Consider the following 28,000-nt stretch of genomic DNA (forward strand, 5'->3'; position numbering starts at 1 on the left):
AGAAAGAACATAAATGCTGTCCTGGAGGGACCTTGCGAGGGAAAGCATTTAAAACTGCTTCCCACAAGAAAGTGACAGCAGGGTCAGAGAACAGCCCTGTCAGGTAGAGGGAAAGAGCTCAAGGCTGATCTGTGACGAATCGGGTCACCAGATCCAAAGCTGTTAAGCAGATGATATTTATAATGTTGCCGTTGAGTTTATTTTCAGTATTTTGTTCTTAAATGAGTCAGAGGAGAAGCTGGAAAGAACCCAGCACTCTGTACTGCAAACACGGGCCCATATGGCTCACCGTGCTTCTACAGCATCTGTCTTTGAATACTTTGAATACTAGAAAATGCTCAGCTTAATGTGCACCTCGTCATCGCATCAAGTCCACGACACCGGGGCAGTAAACAAAGAAGCAAACATCTTGTCTCATCTTATTCATGAAGAGTAAAGCCAAGTAGTAGTTAAGTTAAGTGCTAGCGGTTGCACTTGTTGTTTGTTCATGTTATTCTTCAACTGGTCTTTTCTAGTTTTAGGCATAAATTCTAGAACAAAAGCGTGCTGGGTCCGACTCCCAATTCTGGTCCCCAGCATGGTTTGTTTTTTTCTGCTAATCAGTGCTGCAAAACAGCTTAATATTCTACAATGTCATTGTCCAAACTGAAGCACAGACTTTTTGGATGGACTGTACCACACAGCAGTTTTTATTTGTCAGATATTAAATGCGTTACATAAGGCAACAGCATTAAAAAAAAAAAAAACAAAACAAGGCCCAGTCAGTGAGCTGAAGTGAGGCCTAGTGGACTGCTAGCAGCCTACTTCACACGAATATGTCACTCAAAACAGGTAAAATCTTTAATAATGAACAGGCCTCGATAAAATTTAAAAAGATGCGTTATAAAAATCATAACTCCTATAAAGATGTTATGAAGATGTTGAACTAGCAACCGAGATATAACCGCCTTTTGTACCAGGCTAGTAAGGCATTCATTTCTGCTACAAAGCTGCGGCATTTTCCATGGATGTTTACGGGAATAGACCTGCTTTTGAAGAGAGCCTCAAGTGGCCATTTCAGGAATTGCAGAATTTGGCTTTATTAGAAGTTTGAGCAAGGCTTTGCCTTTGGGATCATCTTCCATCTCGGAGTAATCAAACAAAGATGACAGAATTGATTAAAATGACCTCCAATCAATGAAGTTAACACATTACACTTCTTGCTCATAAAATCTGCCTTCTGAATGCTTCTACAAATGAACCCCTCCTTTAACTAGAAACATGAGAACTGATGGGTGGCGTTTGCTATGCACATTCATGTTCCCACAGAACAAAATTGTTTTCACACCATTTTTATTCCACGAGCTTTCTGCAGACTCCAACAGTAAAGCCAGACATTTATTTAAACTCCAAAGGAGATAATCCCATTGGACTCTAATGGCCTCTTGGCCACAGATTAGCAAAATCATCAATATGTTATTCATTCCATCCAGTTCAATAACCATGGCAGGAAATGGGGGTCATAAAGGGTTTTTGAGTTTGTCTCGTTTATTAAGCTTCCCTGTTGCTTCACTGTGACCAATCAAAAAGAGCCAGACTTTCCACTTTCTCCATCCTCTGCACTCATTCTCCTCCCAAGAAAATCCTGGTTGAAAAATATTCGCAGCCCCACAGCAGCCAGACGGAAAGCTGCTCCCGTACAACGTGGCACACATGTTCTGTCACTTCCTAACACCTTGCACACAGGGGGACATCAATGACACTGTTAATTACTATCAAGAACATGGTTTACAAGTACATGGGCGACACATGGTGCATTATCAACTTCTGTGTGTAAAGCCAACTCTCTCCTGTTAATAGGCTGGTCAGGTTGATAATCGGAGCAATTGTTCGAAACAGTGCTCGTCGTAATGAGTTGGACCAAAGCCAGCCTGGATAATAAAGGTGCAAACATTACCAAGTAGGTTTTGGTTAGGGCAGAATTGTCCTGGTGTCTAATAATGGCTTTCTGCTTTACATTGAAATCGGTATTTGCTTCACTTTGGACATTTTGCATTTTTTCCTCTAGAAATCACTAAACTCTTTCAAGCCTCCATAGCAGATTTTGACCACACGCTAAACCCAAATGCACCTACTCTTTAAGTTCAATAAGTAGTGTTAATGTATTCAGAAATTAAATTAATTTAAGCTTCTTGAGTTTCTGTGACAATTTTCTCAGTTTTGACTACTTTTATCATGTCTGCACGTGTCAGGAGAGTTGGATGATGCCTGTATGGAACCTGTGGATTGCTGGGTTGATGAATACGTCCATTTCAGCACAGATACAGTTAAGCTCTGGTCATTGTAAAATGAAAATAACGTGAACATAATGCAGTTGTTGGTGATTGTCAAACATCAAACTTGTGGATCTAAGTGAACATTTGTCACTTAATCAAAAGATTTCAATCTGTTAAAAATTGTTATGTTTAAAAATAAATTAGACTAAAGAGACTTTTTAAACAGTGCATTAAAAGAAGGATATTTAACCATTTGGATTTTGAAGTTGCTAAATAGCATAATATTTATATATACACACTATACAATGTAGTGTAAAGTGCTTTGGGTTCCTTAGGGACTGAGTAAAGCGCTATACAAATACAGGCCATTTACCATATACTGCAGAAAAAGTACCCATTCCAAACTCATTAAACTTTCACTCTGGTTAAACAGCTTTACAACATTTTTCCTCTTTTATTGCTGTGGAATTTCATCAGGTCTGAACTTTAGAGTCGATTCTTCTTTGTTCAAGTAACACAACCAGTCAGATGACGTTACGGACGGACATATCAAGGCTCTTTTTGGACATTCAAACTAAACCAAATGTAGTGTTTAAGCCTAAAGTTGTCTTCAGACACAGTTAATCATTGGTAGGAATTTGACCTCCTTATCTGACCCAAACAGCGAATGTACCAACTATATGCTAGCTCTAAGCCAGAGGTGTCACACTTATTTTAGTTCATGGGCCACATACAGCCCGAATCGATCCCTGAGGTAGTAAAACCAAACATCAAAAGGAAGGAAGAAAAGAACAGAATAAAATGCCCTCTCTAAAGAACTACAAGTGCATCCTACAAATATGAAGAACAGCCTGATGTCTCAGTAAAATAAATGTAATTGCATCATAATGTCTCCACATTAATTACATTTACTTTCCTTACAACTGCATACCAGTTTAGTGGTTATTTGTATCCCTCTAATGTCAATCAGCAGTATCCTTCACTCTCATCAGTAGTTGCTTGAATCACTCTGCCGAAGCTTAAAGTAGGTCCAAAGTTAAGTTAAGTTGTTTTTTTGTTTCTTTTGGTTCTATGGCCTGTGGTCACCACATTGCTGCCAGCTTCCTGTGAGGATGTGTGGACTTTCCATACATTTTCACTCCTGTATAGTCTTACTGTCTGAACATAGCCATGCTGGTAACAGCAATGCATTTCATTTTAAAATATATTTCACTGCAAGTTTCACTGTTTTTTCTTTCAAGCTAAAAGCCAGCCTGCTGGCTACTCCCAAGGCCTCATGTTTGACATCCGTACTCTCAGCTAAACAGCAATGAACACATTGATTGTGTTTGTGCGAGTATGCCTGTGTTCTGTTCTGTAAAGCACTGTAATACACAGTTTTGTGCTTAAACCTAAACATTATGAACGCCTTTCCCGTCCTTTTCAAGGCAAAAAAAAAAAAAAAAAAGAAACATTTCCACTGACCTTCACTATTAATTAGTGTAAATCAGCATCTTGTTGAGCAGAAAGCTTATCTGAATCACTGATTTCAAATATTAGCCTTGCACAACATGTATCTTACACAAAGAGCTGAGAACCAGCAGGTTTTCAATCCAGCTAAAGGACTGCAGCAGGTGATTCATTTTTTTCCTCTCCGGTTGATGGAATGCCAATCTGTAAAATAACCTGCTGCAGTCTTTGGCTGGAATGAAAACCTGCAGACCCTTGGTCCTGTGTGGCCCATTTTTGCCTCTATGATGAAAATGCTCACACCAACAGAGATGTATTTTTTGTAGAAAATGGCAGTTTTGCCTGAGGCTACTGGCCACTTCGCTAGAAATTTTAAGAAGTGTTTTCTCTTTTTCTTTTCATCTGGTGCCCACCTCACACTCAATAGAAATGACTGATATGGCAGATTGAGATGTGATAAAAATCCCCAACATAAGCCTGTTGGAACAGCACTGAACAACACTCAGTTATTCACTGACTCATGAAGTCTACCTCTGTAAAAACTCTACTGCTAATCAAATGGCAGCTCGTGTAGTAAAACTTTGTGTGTTTTACTACGCAGGCCAGTAATGTGCAGTCTCATATACAGAGTGACGCTAGAGACTCTGCAGATTTATCTTTAAACATATGAATAAGACTATAAAGTGACAAGTTTTTTGGTGTTCTACCGAAAACACACATAACTCACTTTGGATGGCGGATGTCAGGAACAGAGCGGTTCAGGGAGATGCGGTCGCTGACGTAAATGTTGAAGCCGTTTTCTCTGTAGGCTTGATCGACCCGGTCAGCATCAGTCAGGGGGAACGGCTTCCCCTGTTCACCGTTACCTACAAATGAACAACATTTCATCACAAAAACTTTAATCTATACAGACCAAAAGGGAGCAAGCAAATCTCACACGTCATTCTCTTCACAGAAATTCAACAAGAGGGGAGAAATTAAACAGTAAGTGAATTTGGGCTTTTAGTGACTGCATCACTACAGGAAGAGAGGCGTGCACGAGATAAAGAAAAGAACTTAACGAACTAGAATTACAGAATTATAACTGGAATTAAAATTATATTCACTGTAATACAAATTTACTCAAATGAATGCTGTGTTTTATTTAAGAACACTTCAAATTAGCAATTGAGTCCATGACCTCATCAGGAAATGTTTTCACACACACACACACACACACACACACACACACACACACACACACCCCCCCCCCCCCCCCCCCCTTTTGGACCCACAGGAGTCGCCCCCTTCTCATGCTTAGAAAGCTCCACCTTTTAGACCTAGAAGCTGCATCCATCCTAGAACACTCTCCACACCCACTTGTTAACTATAGCTGAAGTCAAAACTAATCTAAAATATATTAGTTTGTCTCTGGATATATAAATCGGAGATTAATGTTTGAGAACAAAACGACTAAAGAAAAAGCCACACAGGATAATATTACATCACCATATTTTGGGGATTCATTAAAAGAAGAAGTATGGTCCTGTGGAGAACAAAAAACAACTCTAATCATCTACAGACATGCATGTTTCATTAAGCAGAAATTACCCACGTTTCCCTCCAAAAGGAAAGAAGAGTGGAAAATAACTTTTAGCCTTTAACGGCTCATTTCAGGAGATAAACCCATTTGGACTAATTTACACTCAGTGTGTAAAAGCTGTTTTCCCTGAACAGAAAATTAAACCCAATCAGTGATGATTGTAGAAGATATAAACAGTATTTATGGCACCAGTAATGTATCCAAAGCACAGATTTACACCCTTGCTGGATACCAGGAGAGCAACGCTCTGGATGTGTGTGTGTGTGTGTGTGTGTGTGTGCAAATCCAAAAGCATCTTTCTTCATTAAGTTTCATTTTTTCAGGAGTTGTAAAAAGAGATTTTGACAAACCAGATCGAGATGCGTCTCTTTTGATTGCTTCATAGTCATGCCAGTCTTTTCGCCGCACACCGTTGCGTCCCAGCTGAGCGCCCTTCCCCGCACGATTCACTCCCTGATGGAAAAAACAGAATTGGACAGAGGGATGGTTATGAGCACCGTCATACACACAGACACATCTGCATTTGCTCTGCTCTGATGGCTGGATTAACCAGTGAACAGTATATTGGCTGCCATGTGGACATACAGCACACATTTCCACAGATGTTCATATTTTGTACTCCAGTGTGTCTTACAACTGTACGGCAAAAGGATATTTTAAGTAGGGAAGAGCTTCCAGAACTTCCTGATTTATAACAATCATTCACAACATGTTCAACCAATTTCAGCTTGAAGCTATTAAGCAAGCAATGTAAGAGAACTTCTAGCTTCAGTCACAACCAGCTGCTTCTTATGCACGCTTGCAAGTTGGTATCTTGGTTTAACTTTGCTCCTCAAGTTCCTCCTATTTTAGTAATTCTTTGGAAATACGTGCCACATCGTAGACTGTGTATCAATGAAGTAAATGCTTAGGTGAAACGCATTAACTGACCCAGTAAGTAGTAGGACATGCCGAAAACACTTCACTTCTTTTGGGCTGCCAGCAACCATTTGATGTGGTTTGCGTGTCTGGCCTGGGTGCCACCTGGATACCTCCTTGGTGGTTCTTTTCTGGGCCAAGCTTGTAATGCTGTGTAAATAACTAAATCACTCAGACAAAACCTCCACATCAGGATTGGTACAAGAAGGTGAATATGAAAAAAAAGTGGAAGCAAAAAACAAAAACAGAAACAAAAGAAATACAGAGTGATCCCATCTTTTCAAACTATTGCAGCACCTCCACCTGTAGAATCGCTGAGCTTCTGGACTGATATATATAAAAGAGACATGACTGTCAACTCATCTCTTCATTTCAGTAAAAGTCAGTTGAAACGTGCACGATCAGCAAAAATGGCGGCTTGCGACAGGGGATGTGATGTAAATTTGGCGTCAGCTTTCTCGTAAGGTGCCGTTTGCCCGGCACTAGGCGGCAGGCATGGGGAGGCCCTTAGATGAATGTGGTAACAAGGATGAGCAGAGTTGTGACTGACTAACAGAAGAATAGCACGTCTCTAAAACATCTGCTAATCCAGTGATTGGGGATCAATTTGGATGTGCACCAAAAATAACGTTTGCCAGCGGTTAGTAATGTGGAAGTGCAGTGAAAATTGGAGATTGATTGAAGAGTAAAAACGGCAAAGTCACATAATCATTGATTGTCCAGTTGACTGAAGCTGAATCTCAAGTGCTAGACATTTCTGTTCCAAACCAGCGCACAACCTCCCACGCCAAACCTGCAAAGGCTCAGCCACCTCGCACACAGAAATGGTCAGGAGGATGGTAAAAGACACCTTTTTTGTTGTTAATGAAATAAAATGTGAAAAACCAACATAAGTCGTTTACACAACAGAGCAGCACACTCAGTCTTTTTTACCTCACCCTGTCAGTATCTGTGTCAGCTAAGAGATTTCTCCAGAGCATCAGCTCTCACTATCTAACAATGCTCTGCTGAGAGTTCATCCACAGAAAATGTACTCTTCTATTTCATGCTTGACAACCCTGTGAGGAGAATATCAATGCCCTGACACACACACACACACACACACACAAAGGTGGAGGCTGTTTCTTCTTGCACTTAGTCATTCTACACGCTGAGTGACTTTCAGTGACTCTGCATTGTGAATTACAGGATCACAGCACAATGGAGAAATAATTAGCTCGATGGGAGGAGGCAATTAGTGAAACACTTTAAATACAAATGGCACCACTGACTGCATGAAATACTATGAATTATTAAACAGACTGCTGGCTTAGAGGAATACGACCCTGAACAACAAACTAATGGACAGTATATAACCACAAAGATTTCGTTTTAGGTTAATCTTTTTGATTAAGCCTTCAGACTCAGGCACAGACTCCCCCCCACCCCCACCCCTTTGACCCAGAGATCATTTTGACAATTTAAGGGTTATGTTAGGTTTAGATTTTTGTCAAGTTAATATATGCATTACTCAGTATGACCTTGTATGGGAAATTTTCTGCTCCATCTGGGGGCAAAACATTCCCACAAGCTTAACAACGCGTTTCTGGTGTAACAAATATGACGGTTGAAGATGACCAAATCTGACAAAAGAGTAATTTATAGTTACACATCCAGGGGCCATGCTCTAGCTTGGGGCCATGAGTACTACAAAACAAGCAAACCATAGAAACTGGCTGGTAAACTTTGGGGTGGAAAACCTTGAACAGCATATTTATTGTCTTTTTGACCACTCAAATACCAGTTTTCCACCAACACCCTCCTCAAACTAAAAGAGATTCTATGCCAGTCTATCAGACAACAGTTACTGCCAAAATGCTGCCATTGGCGTGGTATCACAAAACTGGCACTAATGTCAGAGGCAATATTTGTATGCAACACTGCGATAAACTGATCCTCATCGACTGTGACATACAGACTGAAGAAAGTGGATATCAAACCACCAGCTAACCCTGTAATGCTTATGTTTTATCAGTTAATTAGTTAACCAAGTAAATAACCTGCCATGCTTCTCACACACCACACGAAGCTCAAAAACCAGCAATCCCCGAGTTGGGAGGCCTTATACTTAGGCAACTGGGGCTGCCTGAAATACAGGAACTACTACTATATCCTCTTTTGATACGTAGCATGGCTGCATAGTTTAATGGTTCACACATTTGGCTAACAAGCAGAAAATCTGCAGTTCAGTCCCAGGATGAGAGAGAGAGAAATCCCTTTGGGGTTGCAGAAGGAAAGGTTTGATTTGATTTGGTAAATCAGACATGCGGAGTTGCCCGCTGTAACAACCCCTTGAGAATAACGGGGCAGCCAGTAATAGCTTCTGTTGATAAATGGCACCGCAAACATTCTCAGTGCCTGAATTAGACTTCCAATTTTAGTATGGTAAACTTGAATTGTACTTGAATACTCTGTAACTTTAATAGCTGTAATAACTGTACTGGACAGCTTTCGTACATTGATTAGAGCAGATTAAATTGTGTGAAGAAAACTGCATCAACTCACGATTCAATCTAAATTCTGACTTTTCCAATGAAGACTTGTGTGCTCCAAGACATCATCCCTTCATGAAGTACTCAACCTCTTAGGTCAACCGAAGAAAACCTTCAGCCCATTTGTAAGATGACTGACTAGACGGTGTGGATAAATGAAATAAGTTTTGTTTGTTTTTAAACTGATTCCGCTCCATTTACTCGTCCTTCCTTTCTTTCATGGTCTCCCTTTTCCGACCCCATGATCTCACTACTTCATTCCCTTTCTGTTGCAGACACCTTCAGTGTGTTGCATATGGATCTGACAAGCAGCAAGAGTCCATCTGTGCAAATTCATACTATAAAGGAACAGTACTGTGCCGCCCCATTTCCTCCTGATTAAAATTTCAGCGCACATCGCCACAATATTCCTCTGGGGTTTTTCCTGCTGCTCAACAAGACCTTGAAAAACAAGACAAGGAGAGGGGGGAAAGTTTTCAGCTAATGTGTGCACATGTTTAGTTTTGTGGACGCAGGACGTGGGCGGGTGGTTAAAGGAAAGAAAGTAATTGAAATAGACGGGAAAAGGATGGGCATGAAAACAACTGTCCACACGTGGGTAATGAAAGAGGAAAAGAAAAAGTAAAAGTCTGCAAAGTTTTAAGGTTTTGTGCTGTGGGTGGCAGGTTAAAACAACACAGTGACTAAAAGAGCTTCACACTAAAAGCAGCCTGCAAGTTTGTCACTGAAAAGCTAGAAATGTGAAGAACAACAGCAGTTAAAAGTGAACACCTCTACTAACTAATAAAGCTGATATCTAGATGCAAAAACCTTCACATCAGAGTCGCACTAAACTGTTAGGTTTGGTTAGAGTCAGGTAGAGGATATAAAAGAGTTCTCTCTACACAACAAGCAAACAGGATTAATTCAGCTCAAGGTGGCCATGGTTAACAGTGATGCCCACATGGTCTGGATGAGTAAAAGAAGGTAAGGAGGGCCACCAGAAAACCCCATAAACTGAGTGTATTCATTTAAAATCTACTTGTTTTTTCTTAGTTAACTGGATTGTGGCACAGCTAGGCATGGAGTATTACAGTTAAGTCATTCTTGTTGCTAAGGTTCATGGAGATGTCATTACTTCGGGAAAATAAAACAACTTGACCTGAATACTTCACTGCGTGTCATACCAACCAACTGGTTACTGCTGCTCCTTGCAAGGTTATATGCTGTGCTCATTATTCAGACTGGACTTAGAGGAAGAGAAACATTCTGAAACATACAAACTATCTGCAATTCTTACAAAAATTATTTCCCCCCCTCTTCAAAAACACCAGTTATGTTTAAGGTTACAGTGACTGTTATAAGGATTTAGCCCTCACAGGATTAAGCAGGATTTCATTACATTTCACACATTTTCCTAAAGCTCTACAAGTAACCCCAGAGCTGATTTACAGTAGCAGACAAATTTCAATGAAGCCAAACTCAAATTCAATGGCACATGAAAGAATGCAGCATTGTCCAATCACACAAGCTTGTGGTAAATTACTTTTTGTAATGAGGGTGCCAAATTTGTGTAGTTTAATTTACAACTTTGCAATGGCAGGGATCGTGACCCAGGGTGTTGCATCTATGTCATTTATTTAGGTTGAACCTGAAACACTGCTCAAGGCTCAGCTACGAAAGACACAGGTTAGAGCTCCACGAAGGGTCTAGAGCAGGGGTGTCAAACTCATTTTAACTCATAGGCCACATAATAAGGGGTGGCTCAGGAGGTAGAGCAGGTGCATCCATCGGAGTATGAGTGTGTGTGAATGTACTTAGAAAGCACTGAGCGCTATATAAGAATCAGTCCATACTGACCACTTCGATCTTAAGTGGGCCAGACCAGTGAAACTCCCCTGTCTCTCAGTGTAAAGAAGTTACATTTAACTGCATTTTCTACGCGATAAAGAAAAAGCTGACAACTCTGAACTCAAATTGTAAGAAACTTCTGGTAGCTCGTTGCCCAGCCTGGTCAGGTTTTTTTTTTTCCCCATTTTTCGTTTTTTGTTTTTTTAACTGTAGTCGTTTTTTTTTTGTTTTGTTTTTTAAACAACTGACATTTCTATAGTAGAAAGTGAAAAACAAACGTTTCAATCTTTAGTTGTTTATTGCTTCATTACTTTGAGTAGTATGAATGGCCAAGGGAGGTTTTTAATCCGTAGGAAAAAACTGTAAAACTTATTAAAATACAGTTAAAAGTCCAAAATTTCTGCTTGCTTGTTTACGGCGAGTTAGATTATAAATGGCTTCAAGCACACAGTTGGGCCTGCGAACCTCATTTAGACACTCAGACACTCAGCTGTGACTCTGTGCTACATGCACACATTTCTGCATCTCTGCTCCCCAGAACATCTGCCCACCCCTTCCTTCTTTCTTTCTTGACCCCAGTCCATCTTTGCACGTGATTGGTTACAACATGTGCCCATCAAAATAAAGTCTCGCATTTGCCTGTATGGATTCTTAGCAGGGCTGAAGATTTGGCTCACACATACCGGCTGACGTGAAATTATTTCGTTTGCCGGGGCCACAAGTTTGACACCCGTAGTCTAGGGTGCAGTGCCTGGGTTTTCGATTCCAGGTATAGCACTATAGGTCCTACCTGACGAGTTCATACGGATGCACTGGCCCACTGTGGACAAGCGAGAGCGAACTTTTAATTCGTCAATCAATTAACCTATTTTCATCAGCTCTGGTGATGAGATTGGGTAGTAAAGAACGGTGTGTTGGATACAAGCATCCAGAATGAGTTTCTTTTGCCTTAGCGATAGATGTCCAGCCTCACCCTAAAATATAGCCCCTGCTCCTTTGCTTCAAACAGAAGTAGCTGGCAGACGACCGCAGGATAGACACAGAACTCCAAACTTCCGGGTCTACCCAGACAAACTACTGATACACTACTGTTCAGCGATTTAGGATGTGAAAAAGCTTAAAATTCAAGAACCCGATTTTGGTTTGAACACCTGCTAAATCTTTTGTATTTCATGTTTCGTAAGTACCTGAAGCAAGACTCTCCCAACAAAGCCAGCTGTGCTGCTTTAATGCATGGCTGATTTTGGTTTGAATAGCTGCTAAATCTGCTGAAGAAAATGTAAAACCGCTGATCAAAAGGCAGGCATGCAGCCAGAAGCAGCAAAGAGTTTGTCACGGAACACAAACCCTTTAACGACTTCATTCTTTTGTGAGGTTTTTTTGTTTTTTTTACTGAAGAAAATGTTTAGAAATTAGTTTGTCTAGACCCTCTCAAGCATCAGTACATTTCATACAGTTTGTATAAAGTACTTTCATATTCTACCTTGTATATTTGTTAAACAATGTGAAACGACCACATTAAAATATTGTAATATAAATGATTACTTTTATTATGACCTTAGTACCTTTAAACCATCTTTTTGACAATAGTGAAAGTTAAATTTAGTTTCATCTCAGCCGGAGAATGAATATTCATGAGCAACACACAACGGGACCAGAGGCGGCTTGAAAGGGAACGGAAACTAAGGCGATACCAGACATGATCATCTGCGTCTCTGCGGTACTCCACAGCAGAGTATTGCCTCCCTCCTTTCTGCTAATCACCATCATCACAAAGCATCCACGCTGCCACAAACTCATTCCACTCTGGGCACTTTTCGGCTCCATCAATATTTAAGACTCAGCCCAAACACCCTGATAAGTCACTGAAAGAGTGACACCATGATCCTCACAGGGCACATTGTCTCCATGCAGCACTCTCATATTAACTGACAGGCCCCCAAAACGTCTTAAATGCAACGCAAACAGGAACAAATGCTCTAAAGGAAAGCAGAGGGAAGAGAAGAAGAAAAGCTGCGAGAGAGCTGAAAGCACAGGGATGTAACTCCTGTCACCTGGCACCATGAGCCCTCATTAAATTTAATGTAGCCTTTTAGTGGTCTATTTAACTGATGACAAAAGGCCACATGTCAGTCAGTGTTTGCACACAGACTCATAAAAGACAGACCGAGAGTATCAGGCAGCAAATGTGTGAGTATTTGCATAAGACATGGAGACAAAGCCGCGTTCCTTAATCTACCTAAAAATGTGATATCAGTCTGTCCAAATTGACGAATTTGTCTCCTTGGAGCGACACGCATTATTAAAAAGGTGTCTCCCTCTGAATACTGAGCTCTAGACTGCTCCCTGTATTCCTCCTCCCAAACATCAGACGGTTTACAGAGCTCTCGGCGCAGCCTCGGCCATCGTAGAACCGATCTGTTTTTGTTAAAGACAACTGAGCGTGAAGCTGAACCTGTAGATTACAGGTGCATCTACACTCCTACCCTCACCTGTGCCCATGGACTGTTGTTAGTGACAGGAAGAAGTCAATTGTAGATACATGTGGTAGAATTCTGATTCCTTTGAAGCATGCTGAGGAACTCACTCGCTTAGAGGTGGGAACAGAGCTGCCGTTCCTCTGTTCTGGAAAGGGGTTGATGTGTTTCAGGCACAGGGTTAGGATGCCTCGTGGGAGAGGTGTTTTGCACATTTTTCACATACTACAATAGCATCAGTTTACTCAAAGAGAAAAATGTATACCTAAAGAGCATAGGCTGCAACATGAAGGCAAACTGTTATGTGGCAGGGCAACTATGACGACTTGTAGCCACTCAAAGAGGAGCATTTTCCATAGCAATGATGTGATTTAATGTGCCAGTGGCTACTGATGACCTACATGCAAACATCTTGCGTAAAAAGAAGTCCACATGTTTTAATGATATGAGGGAAATTAATAAGGATAGCATATATTCAGCCTGGGCATCACCTGAATTGGGGGCATTTTTAAGGGTAGTGAAACTGTAGTCACTGGTCCATCGGTTTTCCTCCTGGTGACCTCGATGGAGGGATTTTCAGATTATGGCGAGGCTCTCTGAAACGCTGGCTGCCTAACCTCATTTCCATGCCGATGTGGTCTTCTGCTAATCTGCCCAACAGCAGATTATGTCTGCTATTTGGTCAGATAGTGGGACTGATGCTGGTGCTGTGGGTTTAGACTCTCGGCAGCTGTTGAGGGACATCAGAGCCACACAGTTCCAACATGCCAGAGACGCTCACAAAAGCAGCAGTAGGTCTGCTTCTGCCTGAGCAAAGGAATCAAAGGTAGTGTATGTGTGGTCACTCAGAGACAGATGTCTGGCTTACATTCATTTCTGTTTTTCCGCTCTGTGTCTTATTATTTCTTTCCCATCCGTGGGTACAGAGACTGCTTGAGGTTTGGGATTTCACAGATGAACCACAGATGTTGTTTTTTTAATTCATGAAAGCCGGAACAGTTTTTTTTTTTTTTTTAAATCCAACTAGAAAGTTGAACAAAACACTGCCCCTCATGTAAGCTGAATTCAGTCTTTCTACTAAGGTTGTTGTGACACCCACGGCAGAATCGGTTGCACATGTGAGCTGGCGACTGACATGTTTTCAGACTGGTATTTTATTTGTACGGATACAATGCCGAGGTAATAGTGCCACCTTAAAAGGACTGAAAAGGACGGAAGAAAATAAAAGCACTGGTCCCGTATTTCCCTCTTCCTGTCGTTTTGTAATTCATTTTCTTGCCTACTGACTGTAAAAAAAAAATAAAATAAAAATAAAATTATTTTTTTAAAAGAAAGACAATTTGAGGAAAGTCAGATGTTTGAATTCCTGTTTGTTGTGTCCACCTGATGGATTTTCCTAACCCACAAAGATTGCAATCAAACTGCAGGCAAAATTAGCTCAAAATCTGATTACTTTGCTTTTTGCTGCACAAAGATCATAGCTATTCAATTCTGGATTTTGACCGCAGCTGAAAGTAGTCCTTAAGCAAATGTCCTCCAAAAATTTCTAATTTATTTTACTCTCAATGATTCTATTCATATCCAGCCCAGCCACTCCTGGATCCAACCCAGCATCCACGTACACCTTTGTTCAGAAGTTGCAGCCGCCGTTCCACAAAAAAGCCTCATCCGCAGTGACCGCTGAGTGCTACTGCACATGAAATTGTAACAATTGACTTTAGTAAATCCATGTTTATTTTCATATATCCATCCATCCATTCTCTTTTGCGTATCCTTTTCAGGGTCGCGGGTGGGCTGGAGTCTATCCCAGCTACCATAGGGTGAAAGACAGAACACCCTGGATAGGTTGACTGTCTGTCGAAGGGCTTACACACAGAGACAGACAACCATTCGTACCTATGGGCAATTTAGAATGACCAATTAACAGAACCCTACTACTGCATGTCTTTGGACTACAGGAGAAAGCAGGAGTACCCGGAGAGAACCCACGCTAACACGGGGAGAACATGACCCACTATGAGCACCTGGTGACAGCGGGAAGGAAAAACTCCCTTAACCAGGCTTAGGGAGAGACAGCCATTTGCCACGACCCGTTGGAGGTGAGGGGCAGGTGAGGAGAAGGAGACAGAACAAAAGACACACTGTGAAACTAGTAATCGAGGAGGAACAGCTTTAATCAGGAGGAGGACCAAGAAACTGATCATTTTACCAAAGATTCAAATGGTAAATGAAAGGTGACCACTTTTTGGATTTTGGGAGAATCGCAGGCCAATGAAATAGCCTGCTTCAGTTCCAATAGAAGGACTCCAACACAGGCTGAACAGAGCTGGAGGAGGAGATGGGCAAACCTCATGCGCGCTAGCTAGTCGTACACGCGCTGGAAAATTCACTACTCTGGTCACACGTCGACGTAATATGACATCACACAGACTAGGAATCAAGTCAGGATCAAGATCACCTAATATTCGTGAATACTTTCTGTTAGTGAATTTTGCAATTTAATCGTGTATTTGCTTCAGAAAGATTTCCTGCATTTGAGGAACTGAATTTTCATGACAAAAAAAAGAAAGAAAGAAATCTGGTGTCTGGGATAATGTTTGAAGTAGAAGGAAAGCTGGTATTACCAGCGGTGCGGTATGTGATGAGAACAGAACTGCCCATTCATTCTCAGAGGAGGATGAATCAGACCACCTTGGGTCAATAGTTCTCTTTTCTCTTTCCTCTCCACCTGCTGAGAGCAGTCAGTAGCTCAGCGTGAGAAGAGGAAACCTTTCTGTGCTTTTTTTTTTTTTTTTTTTTTTTTTTAAATTCCTTTTCCTGTTCTGTCAGATCACAGGCAGATCCACCTCAACCCCAAGAGACACAATTACCTGCCTTTCCCGTTTCACCTCACCCCCTGCTACTCCTCTACCTCCACTTCTTCCCTCCTCTTCACGGGCACGTCAGCTTGCGCCAGCTGTCCTGCTTCATCACATAGAAGCATTAGACTGTACTTTCTAAAGGCAGAGCACTGTACCACTGTAAATACCACCAGCCAAAATTGCCTGAGATTCAACAAAACTGTAGATGTGGGCATCTCCTTTGGTGTCAAACCAATATGCAAGAGAACAGGTAATAGATAAATAAACCTTAAGGATAAATTATTACTTCTAAAAAAAAATGCAATTTAAGAGATGAGCAACTTGCGACAGTAAAGAGTACAAACATAATACAAGTAGTAGAATATTTTAATGCCATTAAAAATAAAGTGTTTGTAGCTTTTTTTCCCCATCAACCCAAAAACTGAGTTTAAGAAAAGCCGACTGGGAGTTCTGACTCTTCTCAAATGTCCCCTGGGCTCCAGCTCCACTGCTAAAGACCAGGCTCTCAGGGCGGCGACTGAGGCGCTGAGACCTCCCTGAAAAAAGAGCCCAGCTGCTCTGCCACACAGTCTCAGCTACCAACAAGAGTCATTATCCACAGCTTTGCTGCAACCACAGATACTGAGCAGAGGACTGGACAAAGGCCATGACAGATGGCTGCTTCTCTGCCTTCTCCTGGCACAAAACTCTTTAATTCTTGGAAGCGTGACACACAGACACAAAAAAAGGCAATTTCGAGATTTTAAAATGTTGTGTGAACAGTTTCACCGCTTGCATGATGTTTATTTTGCAATTAAAAAAAACAAACTGTCAGTGTTTTATCTAGTTCATTAATGTGAAGACAGTTTGAAGGTACTAAAAAAAAAAAAAAAAAAAAAAAAATTAGTACCAGATGAAATATACATCTATTAATGAAGAGACTGAGGAATGCAATTGAAAAAGAGAAATTACACCAAAGACTCTGTGAGAGAGGTACTGGAATCTATGGAAGGATTCTGCAACAGCAAGGATTGCGAAAATCTGGTTGAGGGGACCAGAATTTTAAAACCATGCTTGATTACAAATGCAACGTCTCTGATTCATAATTGCATGTCTTATGATTTTTCATGTTGGCATTGACTAACCAATGAAAGAAAACAGCACTTGTATATTTTCCTCTAAATGGCTAGACTAATAGTTTACCTATAAACCCATCCCTGTTCCCAGTACCAATAGTCACCAGCTTCACTCTCTGAATGGTTTGTTTTTATGAACCAAGAGTTCTGACAGATCTTGGGAAAATGGCATTTTCTGAGTATGCACGTTGGACATGGAATACTTTACAGAAAGGCCTAAATTTGAACATGAATGAAGTTATACGGATGCAGGGAAGAAGACTTATGGACGTTTGTTTCATGAAGCCACTTAACGTTTTATGTTATGGATATTATATATAGTGCATTTTGTTATAGATTTTATATTTTTTTGTTGTATTTGTACCATTTTTGAGATATGTCGGGTTGTATTTCAGCTACCTAGCCCAGATCACACTTTGATTGTGAGATTGTGATCTCAACGGGACTTCCTGGTAAACTAACAGTAATAAATCCCTAAATTGGACCAAGGTCAGGAAATTGGCAATTTAACACATGCAGTCTGTTTTTTAGGATAACCATTGAAGTTAGTTAATTTAGATAATGCTTAAAAAACAAAACTGCCCAAAAATTTGCCAAGAGGTATTACTGAGATGATTGCCAAGTGACAGGACTTGTTTCTAGAAAGGTTTTAGATTACACCGTGCCATTTAAAAGAACGTAATTATCAGAGGACAGATAATATAATGGATGTTTAAGGCACTCCAATAGTAATGCCATGGCTGTGATCACAGCCTTTGTTGGCTCTTGTCCAAACCTATCAGAGAAAACACATTCAGATAAGCTCCTTAATATCCCATCTGAGCAAGTGAATGAATGGAAATACTTTACACTACTATAATACTGCCAGCTCAAAGAGCATTTTGTTGATCCAACTGAGCTAGATGTCGTCATCCCACGGTCCTCGTTTTTTTTTTTTTAAATGCAAAAGCACAAACTGCTTTCAGTCCTACATCCAATCAAGGTACAGCGATAGAAACCACGTGCACTGATGTGGTATCCTTAAGCAAGGCAATAAATTTCTGTCCTGTCACGCTACATATCATTCCTTTTGCAGAAAACCAAAAGGACGCATTTTTCCAGCAAGTTGTCTACATGAGTGTTTTGGCCCCATGCTACCAGGTGAGCATCATATGAAGGTCTATTTCTCTTCATCGTGTCTATCAGTTTATGACCACAGTGTACCCATGTTAGAATGGCTGCCTCAAGAAGGATACTAGGTCACAAAGCTCAAATAATCTCAAACTAATGGGATGTGATGGAATTGCAGATGACAAATCTTCAGCAACCCAGAAGGAGGATCTGAAAACATTTAGGTAGTTCTGAAAGCAAAATGCGGTAAAATTTCAAACGAGCCATGACTATCGTGACTATTTGAATAAACAGTCATGACAATTCCAGACTAAATGATAAAATATAGACAAATTGTTGAACAAAACAACTTTCTTACAGCATTAAATCAAAGATAATATGATTTACTACATCCATTTGCAGGCTTTTATACTAAAATTAAAAGCACCATTATATGGATATCATTTTTCCAGCTACCCCTATCTTCGTGCTGCTTCATGTTTTTTCCTGACGAGTAGCCAGGACAATGTTCAGCACCCCCCCCCAGCCCCGCCTCATCCCCTGGCTTCCACTCTGTAAGCAGAACTCAGTCTCATCGCTTCACGTTGCTGCCGGGTTTGGCTGTGTTCAGCGTGGGAGGCCGGCTGCCACTGAGGGGACAGAGGACAGATGTGGCTTACATAATGATCAGCAAATCAGTTCTCAGCGCCCCTAATCCTGCAAGCATCCCTCCATACATCTCCCTACGGCTGCTTCGCCAAGCCATGCCAAGCTTACTGTGCTGTGCAGAGCCAGAGAGCCCCAGGCAAGTTGCTCCTTCCACTACTGGTTAGAAAGAGCCAATCAATGGACTCAGCAGGGAGAGCTTTTACAGCTCCACTGGAAGGCAATTATCAACATTTTTCAGTAAAGGGACAATCAGGCCACCGGATGATAGCTCGAGGTTCAGCAGACAACAGTCCAATATGAGAACATAATGTGAAACAAAGTAGGGAGAGGCAACGCTTTGTGAATATTTAGAAAGACCCTATTCAGTGGCTGGTTCATAATAGAATAACAAGCTGAACATCTACAAATTTGTTTCAGCCTGCTGCACACATCAGGGCTGGGTACAGAGACAAATGACAAGCACCAGTTCCCCTAAGCAATGAAGGGACCCAACAATGGAAGAAGAAATGGGGAAGGAGATATAAGATTCAAATAAAAAAAATGAAAAGTTCACAGTAGTTTCCACTCTACTGGTTTGTGAATGCGGGTGTTCAACAATAATAATTTAAGCTGATTCCTTAATAAGGGATTAACCTCCCTTCAATTATCAGTAGCTTTTCTAAAAACAACATTGAACCAAAAAAAAAAAAAAAAAAAAACAAAAAAAAAAAAAAACACCCTCAGGATGTTTATTATTCTAGGGTTTGAGTAGAATAGTCATTAATATCTTTTTCCCCTCTTCAAATCAAAGGATTGATCAGTTACAGAAAGTTCGGTGATTCATAGATGCAGCTAGTTACCATTTTTCTTACAGGACAATTCTAGATGCAAAAAGAAAAATATTGACCCCAGCAGAGACTTCTGGAAAGTCATCCCACTTTATGCTTTAATATTTCGAGCTACACAAATGAAATACCATTTGACAAATAATGCAGGGCAGGACATTTAACGCACTCAACGATTTAGCCTGTTAGAACCGTGGTTCGCTCTTTGTTCCCCCCAGTTATGCAGAGCAATTAGCATTTTCTAAAGGTTACAGACTTTGTTGCCATCATTCCTTATCATTTGGTTTGCTCAAGAAGGGCAGTAGAAGGTTTCGCTAAAGAAAAAGTTTGCCTCCTTCTATGAAAGCAGCAATTTTCCTAAATGGCACGGTGTAATCTTAATTAAAATACAAAATAAAAATCATTATTACTTTGAGAGATTAAGATTGCATTTTCATTTCACATCAACAGTATTTTTCTTATTCATTAATGTGCAGAAAGAAAAAAACCTGTAAACATTAAGCAAAGACATTAACCACTGAGGCTGGGTGTCGTCCATGTCCAAAAACCACCAGACACACATAAAGAAGAACCCTTCTGACCTCCACTGAAAGGGTAAATCTAACGCCGAGATTATTTATCCGACTTTTATAGAAGCTGAACTGCTGCCAGTAGAATTGGAAACATGCTGACACTAAAGGCGTGTGGGATCTTCTCAGGGGCAGGATGGTAAAATTAAATGACAGCTAAGATGATGAGTTATTTTTCACGCAGCATGACATATTTGTCATGAGCTTAATTCATACGTGCCAGTCAACCGTTCATAGCTGAAAGAAACTCAAATCCCATTTCCACATGCAGCAACACAGGTGATTCACCAATCAGCTCTGTGCTCATCATTTCCGAGAAGGCAGACATCTATGGGCTCAAATTGTGGTCATAAATATTTTGTACTTGTAAATCAGTTTTGTATGTGTAAAAAGAATTTGTGTGTGGGCTTAGCCAAAAAATACGGGTGAAACTCTGCAAGTTACAAGTACGAATTTTGACCCTATTTTTCTTCCTTTCATCTGATTGGCCAATGTCATGTCAATCACAAATGTAACTATCAAATCAGAGAACAGATGGTTTGGCTGTCGGAGGGGCGCTTTTTTGAACTGAATCTGTGGGTTTTTGCAGCAGCTCTACCTGTACTAGATGCACCTGCTCCTTGTCGTTTCTATCTCGGACTTTGTGTCCTCTACAAGAGTTTGTGTTTTTTTTGCTAGTTCTTCAAATGTTCAATAAAAACATGTATGCTCATTCATAATGAAGAAAGCTTTGTAACTATCCCCACTAGTGAAGACTGTCATGCTGGTTCAGCTTGGCAAACCTGAGGAGAGAGAGGAAAGAAAACGTTGTGCCAACTAGCAACAGCAACTCGTGCTGATCTTCTTGACCTTCCAGTTACTGAGTGGCTCACTGGTTTATTTAGTGATCTGCATTCATGGTTTCTTGTTCTAGTATACGTGTTAACAAATGTTAAATTATGTCCATAATACCACAAATTGTACAAGTAACGGGTATCTGGAGCAATTTTGCAGAAAGAAAACGGCAAAAAGTTGCTCAGTGCAAAGCAGCTGATAGGCGACAGGGTGCTGACATTAAACTGGACCAGTTGTACATTGCATCAGCTACCATATTGCCTCAGCTTAGAAATAAATCTTAACATTTATTGCTTATTTTATCTTTTCCTCACCCACACAGCTTGCATAACTAATCAATTTATTCACTTTACCTAGACAAGGAAAATAGGACATGTTCTCCTTACTATAATTCAAGCCCAGTAGGCTGCTTCTGTTGGTGGCGGTGTTTCTTTTTATATATATTTATACACACAATTCAAATCTCATGAATTCTGGCAGTGACATCATCTGCTGTTTCGGTGAGTGGCTCAGTAAGAAAGGCCATGGTCCAGCAGAGCAAAAAAGGCAGCAATTTCTTCCAGAGACAGCATGTCAATCTTCAAACAGCTGTTCAGAAGTGCTGGTGTGGTGGCAGCCTTTTTTGCAGTTTGAGGAGAAAAAAAAAAAAAAAAAAAGTACCGGTACTTTAAGACTAGGAAACGAGGCCGACTACCTCAGTTCAAACCAGCCCTCTGAAGCCGTCTGAACTAGAGGAAACATCTATTGCACCACAGTCTGTCAGAAATGAAATGAAGGCATCACACTTCACAGGGAACCGGGATGGCAATAGCCTAATGGTGAGAGAAGAAAGGTTTCATTCTGGAAACTTGATGGCATGAATCACGACTGTGGGAATGCAAGCGAGGCAAGCTCGACAAAGCTATGCAAGAAGCAGCTGCTGATGTGCCACCGAGGAGAGAGCCGAAGCCTTCGTTGCTATGTTTACATTCATTCATACATGGATTATTCTGGATAATCAGGCTATGCAGGAACGCTGGAAGCTTTTACAACACAACACCTGCTCCCACCGGGCTCTATATGCGAGCAGGTTTTTCAGATTTTTTTTCTTTTTTTCTTTGAATTTAATCAGGTGTTACTGAAAGCAGAGGGATGGAGAAATGTATGCTTTTAATACTGCTGTGTTAATAGTTTCATTGCGACAACTCTAGTGCTGAAAAATGATCCTTTAAGAAATCCAGTATGCTGATAATGACAAGCATTAAGCGAAGAGTCTTGCGAATGAAAAAGTGAGTCAATGGTTTTAATAATTAAATAAAAAAAATTTAATTTAATTTAAAAAAAAAAAAAAAAAAAAAAAAAAAAAAAAAAAAAAAAACACACACACATCCTTATCTCACTAATATGGACTCCAAACTTAGGTTGGGCAGTTATGGCATTATAGTAATGAACATAGGCAAGGGGCGTTGGCGCCATTTACATTTGTAGTCCCTGTTCTATTGTCTCATTGGCGAGCTGAGGGGGGAATGCTACACTTTTTTGGATGATTGCCAGCTACCCCCAGAAGCTAAGCAGGCTAACCAGTGGCCAGACTGTCCATGCAGAATTTGACTACAAAGTCCAGAGGATTTGCCACAAGCAGCTGACCTGAATAATGATCAGTGACCACTCACATTTCAATGAATAAGCAGGGGTTTTTTGTGTGTGTGTGTGTGTGTGTGTGTGGGGGGGGGGGGGGGGGGGGGGGATGCTCACATGCTCAAACGCAAGTGGTCATTCTTCCAGGAAGTGAACTAAAGCAGGAGCACTAGAAGCAGTGCACTGCCAGCCAAGGAGACGTGCTGAAGAGGAATAGGGTGTCATAATTGAAATCAGGTAAGGTCTTGGTTTTTTTAATATTGTGCCCCCCTCGTTTATGGCTCAGAATATTAGACTGTTCAATATAATGCAGTATCAGCCATTATCACTTCAACACTAGACATGAGTTTTGTGTTTTAAGCATTCAGAAGTGTTGAAAAACAAACCCCTACATTTCTGGTTCTATCACTGAACAATCTGGGGAAACACTTATTCAATTATGAGCACCATTATATAACCAGTTGTCTTTCACTACAGTCTTAGTTGTGCCATGGTTCAGCTATGCTCCTGCCGAGGCAGTGCTTTCGCTCTGCAAAAACTTTTTTTTATGTAAATTTTGTGAGAAAAAAATAAATATTGGAGGACCTGAATAAATTCAGTCAGGAAGTCTTTATAAGCCGTGTAATGTGTTTCTCTCACAGAAATCCACATTTATTTCACTGACTTATTCTTAATCCTTGAACCTGGAAAAGGAAGCCGGATTTCCCACGGGCATTTCTGATTCACATTCCTCCCCAGAGAGGAGAATAACCACAATACTGAAAGGCATGTGAACACACCGCAGTGCTCTGAGGTTCTGCTCAGTTGTTAATGGACACAGCTGAATGAGAAAAACATACCATAGCAGCAACCTGCCTCGAATGAAGTGGATCACGTGCTAAGGACGCCGACGCCTGCCCTCCTCCTCCATGATGCTTGGCTGACTTAACTGCCATGCCTGCAGTTTGCCTTATCAACTTATCTTTACTGCTGTGCAGCCAGGCAGGTGATGTAGAAAAGATCTTGCTTTGTCTTTTGTGCTTGTGCGCACACACACAGAGCTTTTTATCTCATATGCACAAAGCCCACAGCGGAGTACCTTTAAAAGGCACAGACTCAGAGAACATGCTGCAGAAAGGCACACACACTTCACACTTTAAAGCTCAACACTGAAAGAACAAGCAAAAACAAAAATAATCTCTCTACAAAAACTACAATGGTGCATTTTCCCTTGAGAAAGATAAACTCATCACAAGTCAGGCGTTGCGGTCAAGTGCACACTGAGTTTTTGCAGCAAAGAAAAAGGAAACCGAGTCTCTGCTCTGTGAGCAAACACAACACCGACAACCTGGTCTGAAGAAGAGCTCAAGCAACAGTTAATAACATATTCTCAGTGCTACGAGTTAATCAGGAACGTTTTACAGTTCAGGAATTCAGCTGATGAGTAACACTAATGGCTAGTGCAGTTAGCAGTAGGTGACCTTTAATTCCTACTTCATCTCAATTACAAGCAGCTGATAATGAGGAGTACAAGGGGCAGAGCCAGTGTTCACATGGTTAATGTAACAAACACAGATAATCTACAATGTAGGCAGCGTTTGGAGCGGGACAGATAACCTGCAACAATAGCTCGCTGGCAGTCTGAAAATATTTCCCCATCGCCCACCGGCACAGACACATCGGTAATGGTTTGGACAGGAAGCTTTGGGATTTCCATTCACTGAAAACATTTCATCCATTCTCATGGTACGGTAATCCAGATGGCAACAGCAACCTGTTTGGTTAGTGTAGATTAGGGTTGGGTCATATTTTAAAATCACCCAGAAACCTGATACATTACCAAACGGTGGGTGGATGCATGTGTGCATGTTCAGCCCACCCGCTGACACCTCCAGAAGCAAAACTGAAGCAGAAAAAAAAAAACAAAACCACAACAACATTCTGCATCATTATTACTGTTTTTAAACGGGGAAAAAAAGGTTCTCTACGCTTTGAGTACCAATTTTAAGAGCCGGATTATCATTGTGTTCTCTTCTTCTTTGTGGCAGTCAAACACTTTCAGTACAAAATATAAATATAATGTGAGTAACCAGAGTGTTGCTTTATACTAGCATCCGTCAGCCTGTGTTCATTTCTGTTTGTTTTTTTTTTATTTGTTTGCTTTTTAAAACCATCAGCAGCTTGTACATTTTTTATTTGTCAGTGTTAGGAAGTTTTAGTCTATATTATGGCTGGAAGAAGACAGCAGAAATTGCTGAGAAATGCTCCTCTTGTCTTATTGTCAGATCTGCTATATCATAGCACAGCATGAAATCTTTCCTTATTGGGTTTGCAGAACTATAATACATTACCAAGGCCTGCCACTGGCCTGCAGCTGCACTTTTACAAACCTGGCTCCAAAAAGAAAACAGGTGGGTGTAACTAGGGCTGCTCAATTAATCGAATTTTAATCACGATTACGATCTGGGCTTTCAACGATCATTAAAAATGACTGAGCCGATTATTAGCCCCTCCCTCATTTATCCGCGACACCTTAAAGGACGGTCCGTGAAAATATTGTCGGGCATAAACCGGTCCGTGGCGCAAAAGGTTGGAGACCGCTGATTAAGAGGACCCGAGGGAAGCTCGGAAAGCTAAGCAGAAGTTATTTGGAGAGGAGAGTGACTGCCGCTGGTTGAAAAGAGAGTTTAAAAAAAAAAAAAAACTTCAGTGGTGTTGCACACTATTTTATATTATTTTTTTAAAGTCATTGTTAACCCTTTAAAGCCGGTCAGAGCAGCTCGCTCCGTTTTGCGTAACTATTGTTAAATCCCTGTAGAACCTGAACCGTGTAAGCTAGCGCAATAATTTGTTTTGCATATGAAACCGGAGGAGTTGTACTTACATCTGATGCCATCAGCTTGTCCTCGGTCACGGTTTCGTTCCACATATAGCTTTGCAAAAATTGCATAAAAAGCGCTTGCAGGAACAAAAACATAATATTCCAGAAACACGCTTTGCCGTTCCTATCAGCTGTTCGTAACACTTCCCACAGTGAAATGATGCACATGCTGTTTTCTTTGCAAATTTGCATCATAGGATTGTTTTTTGTTTTTCCTGCAGTATATAAAAATTGCTGTATCTCCAAAATAAAACTATGAAGACACTCAAAATAAATTTCCTGTTGTTGTAAACTATTTTTTGCAACTTTATTGTATTTAAAGTTTTGAGGGATAAACCTCTTAAATTTCTCCAAGTAGAAATATATGTAAAAAAACAAAAGCGATTTTCAATTTTTTTTTGTAGTTTATTGCACTTTTTTGCAATTTATGTAATTACTATGCACTTAATGCATACATATTATTAAAATATGGGCTATAACAGTTGTATTGATGTATAGCAACTTGAAATGCTCCCACAAATGGCACTACAACATGTAAAAAAAATAATATAAGCTCTGGTGGACTTGGTTCTATAGTAGGTCTTAAAGGGTTAAATAAATATCGTCAAATAATCGTGATCTCAATTTCAGTGAAAATAATCGTGATTATCATTTTTGCCATAATCGAGCAGCCCTAGGTGTAACATACGCTATTAAATGATGGTGTCTGCAGCAAATATAGCAACATGACACTCACTCAAGAATAACCTAGAACAGGGGTGTCAACACTGGTGCTTTGTCCTACAGTATTTTACACTTTACCTCTTAAAACCCTACTAGGAGAAACACGTCACATTTCAAGTCTGCTAATAGCATCAGAACTAGTGACAGTATCTGCCTCTACAGCTACCCTTGGAAAAAATTCAGAGTCTATTCTAATGGCCATTAAGCCATAACTTTATTAATATATTTAAGGTGCCAAAGCTCCTCATTAAGGGTACAGGAAGGTCATCAAAGGTCGTCTTCATGAGGGAACAAGTCAACACCCATTACACAAATGCCTTCAGTCCAGGGTTTCCCCACTGGCTGCTACTGCATGCTGAGACTCATTGTCTGTATTCAAGCTCAACACAAAAGATAGGAGGGCAGTCCCAACCTGTGACACAATTCCAACTATTTATCCATTGAGTGGAATTCTTAAGGTGGTCTGACACCAAATTAGTACCACACAAACAGTATCCAATCAAACAACACTCAGCGATAACCTAATAGGAACTAATTCAATATAATCATTCATTTCTGTGCTGAGATTTTTTAAAGTTCCAGAGTTTATAACGCAGGTTTTCTGCTTGTGTTTAAAACTAACAGAAAAACTATTGCATCAGTGATTAAATTATTCAGGCCACCGTTTCTATGTGAAATAATACGGAAGAACAGTTTCTGGAAAAACCTCTGAAAGGGGAAATTAAAACACCTGACCAGTGGTTAGTGTGACTTTATGTAGATTTAAAGACAAATTTATGTTAGAAATAGGCCACTCTAATTATATAAATAAACACATTTATACAGTCCACATAAAACAGTGCACCTTCTTCTGTGTGAGGCTCAGCACAGTGAAGTACAGTGTGGGCCTTAAATTAGCATCCAGGGATTAGCTTAATCATCTGAACATAAAAAAGCGGCTTCATAACCCACGTGGCTGTAATTAAAAGCCTGACTCCCTGCTCTGTATCCACAGGCTTTCAGCTGCACCTGTCCCTCTTTTGGCTCCTTGTGCTGATCTGGGGCAGCAGATCCCTGCCAGGCATACAAAGCAGCCTCTGCACGCGCTCAGTCTGTGCCGCAGCCAGCAGCGATTCAACGTCTGCCTTGTGTGAGGAACCTGGGGAGGAAACGCTCTCCAACAAAGTCAGACTGTGAACAAACACCTCTTTTACCCGCGTGCTCTGCCTTTTTCTCCTGAGGTGTTTCCTCCCCTCCCTTCCTCCCTCCTTTCTCTCTCTCTCCGCTCAGAGTGATAAAGTACAACAACTTGAGACTGCAGCGAGTAACTCCACTTGTCTTTGCAAATGACTTTCACCCCTCAGTCTCCCTCATTTCCAGAGGCTTAACACATTAAAGATAAAATCTCATTTCCCAGTCTAGCAGCACAGCTAGCCCACAGCTCAGTGAGACTGCATCAGGTACTGATGTTAAGAGCTTTTCTCCTGATCGCAAAATCCTGCAGCCGGGTGATTCGCTCTAATCTCACTACGACCACATCTCATGTTACAATTTAGGGCTGAACGATATATCGCATTTGCGATAATATCGCGACATGATCAAGTGCAATTTTCTAACCGCAAAGGCTGCGATTATACTCTGGACATGTCCAAATTCATGGGCTGCATCCTCCTGAGGCCGCATTTGTAGACCGATTACGTCACAGCGACGTGCCGAAGGCTGTCCAAATTACTACCATATCCCAGAATTCATAGCGCGGCCCAGCCAAACTCCAGTTTCCAGCAATGGCGGCCGCTACTAAGTTTTAAAATTACTCAT

General features: G+C 40.8%; 1 protein-coding gene across 1 annotated transcript in view; it reads right to left on the reverse strand.

Moving 5' to 3' along the window:
- Positions 1–28,000, reverse strand: part of LOC101481280 (polypeptide N-acetylgalactosaminyltransferase 10) — a 133,997-nt gene that overhangs the window by 94,306 nt on the left and 11,691 nt on the right. Inside the window, exons 2-3 of the mRNA XM_076889426.1 lie at positions 5,637–5,739; positions 4,432–4,570 (exon numbers count right to left, since the gene is read on the reverse strand). Coding sequence (XP_076745541.1) covers positions 4,432–4,570; positions 5,637–5,739 — 242 coding nt within the window. The remainder of the gene's footprint in view (positions 1–4,431; positions 4,571–5,636; positions 5,740–28,000) is intronic.

The sequence above is a fragment of the Maylandia zebra genome, linkage group LG10, assembly GCF_041146795.1.
Source record: "Maylandia zebra isolate NMK-2024a linkage group LG10, Mzebra_GT3a, whole genome shotgun sequence".
In the NCBI taxonomy this organism is placed as follows: domain Eukaryota; kingdom Metazoa; phylum Chordata; class Actinopteri; order Cichliformes; family Cichlidae; genus Maylandia; species Maylandia zebra.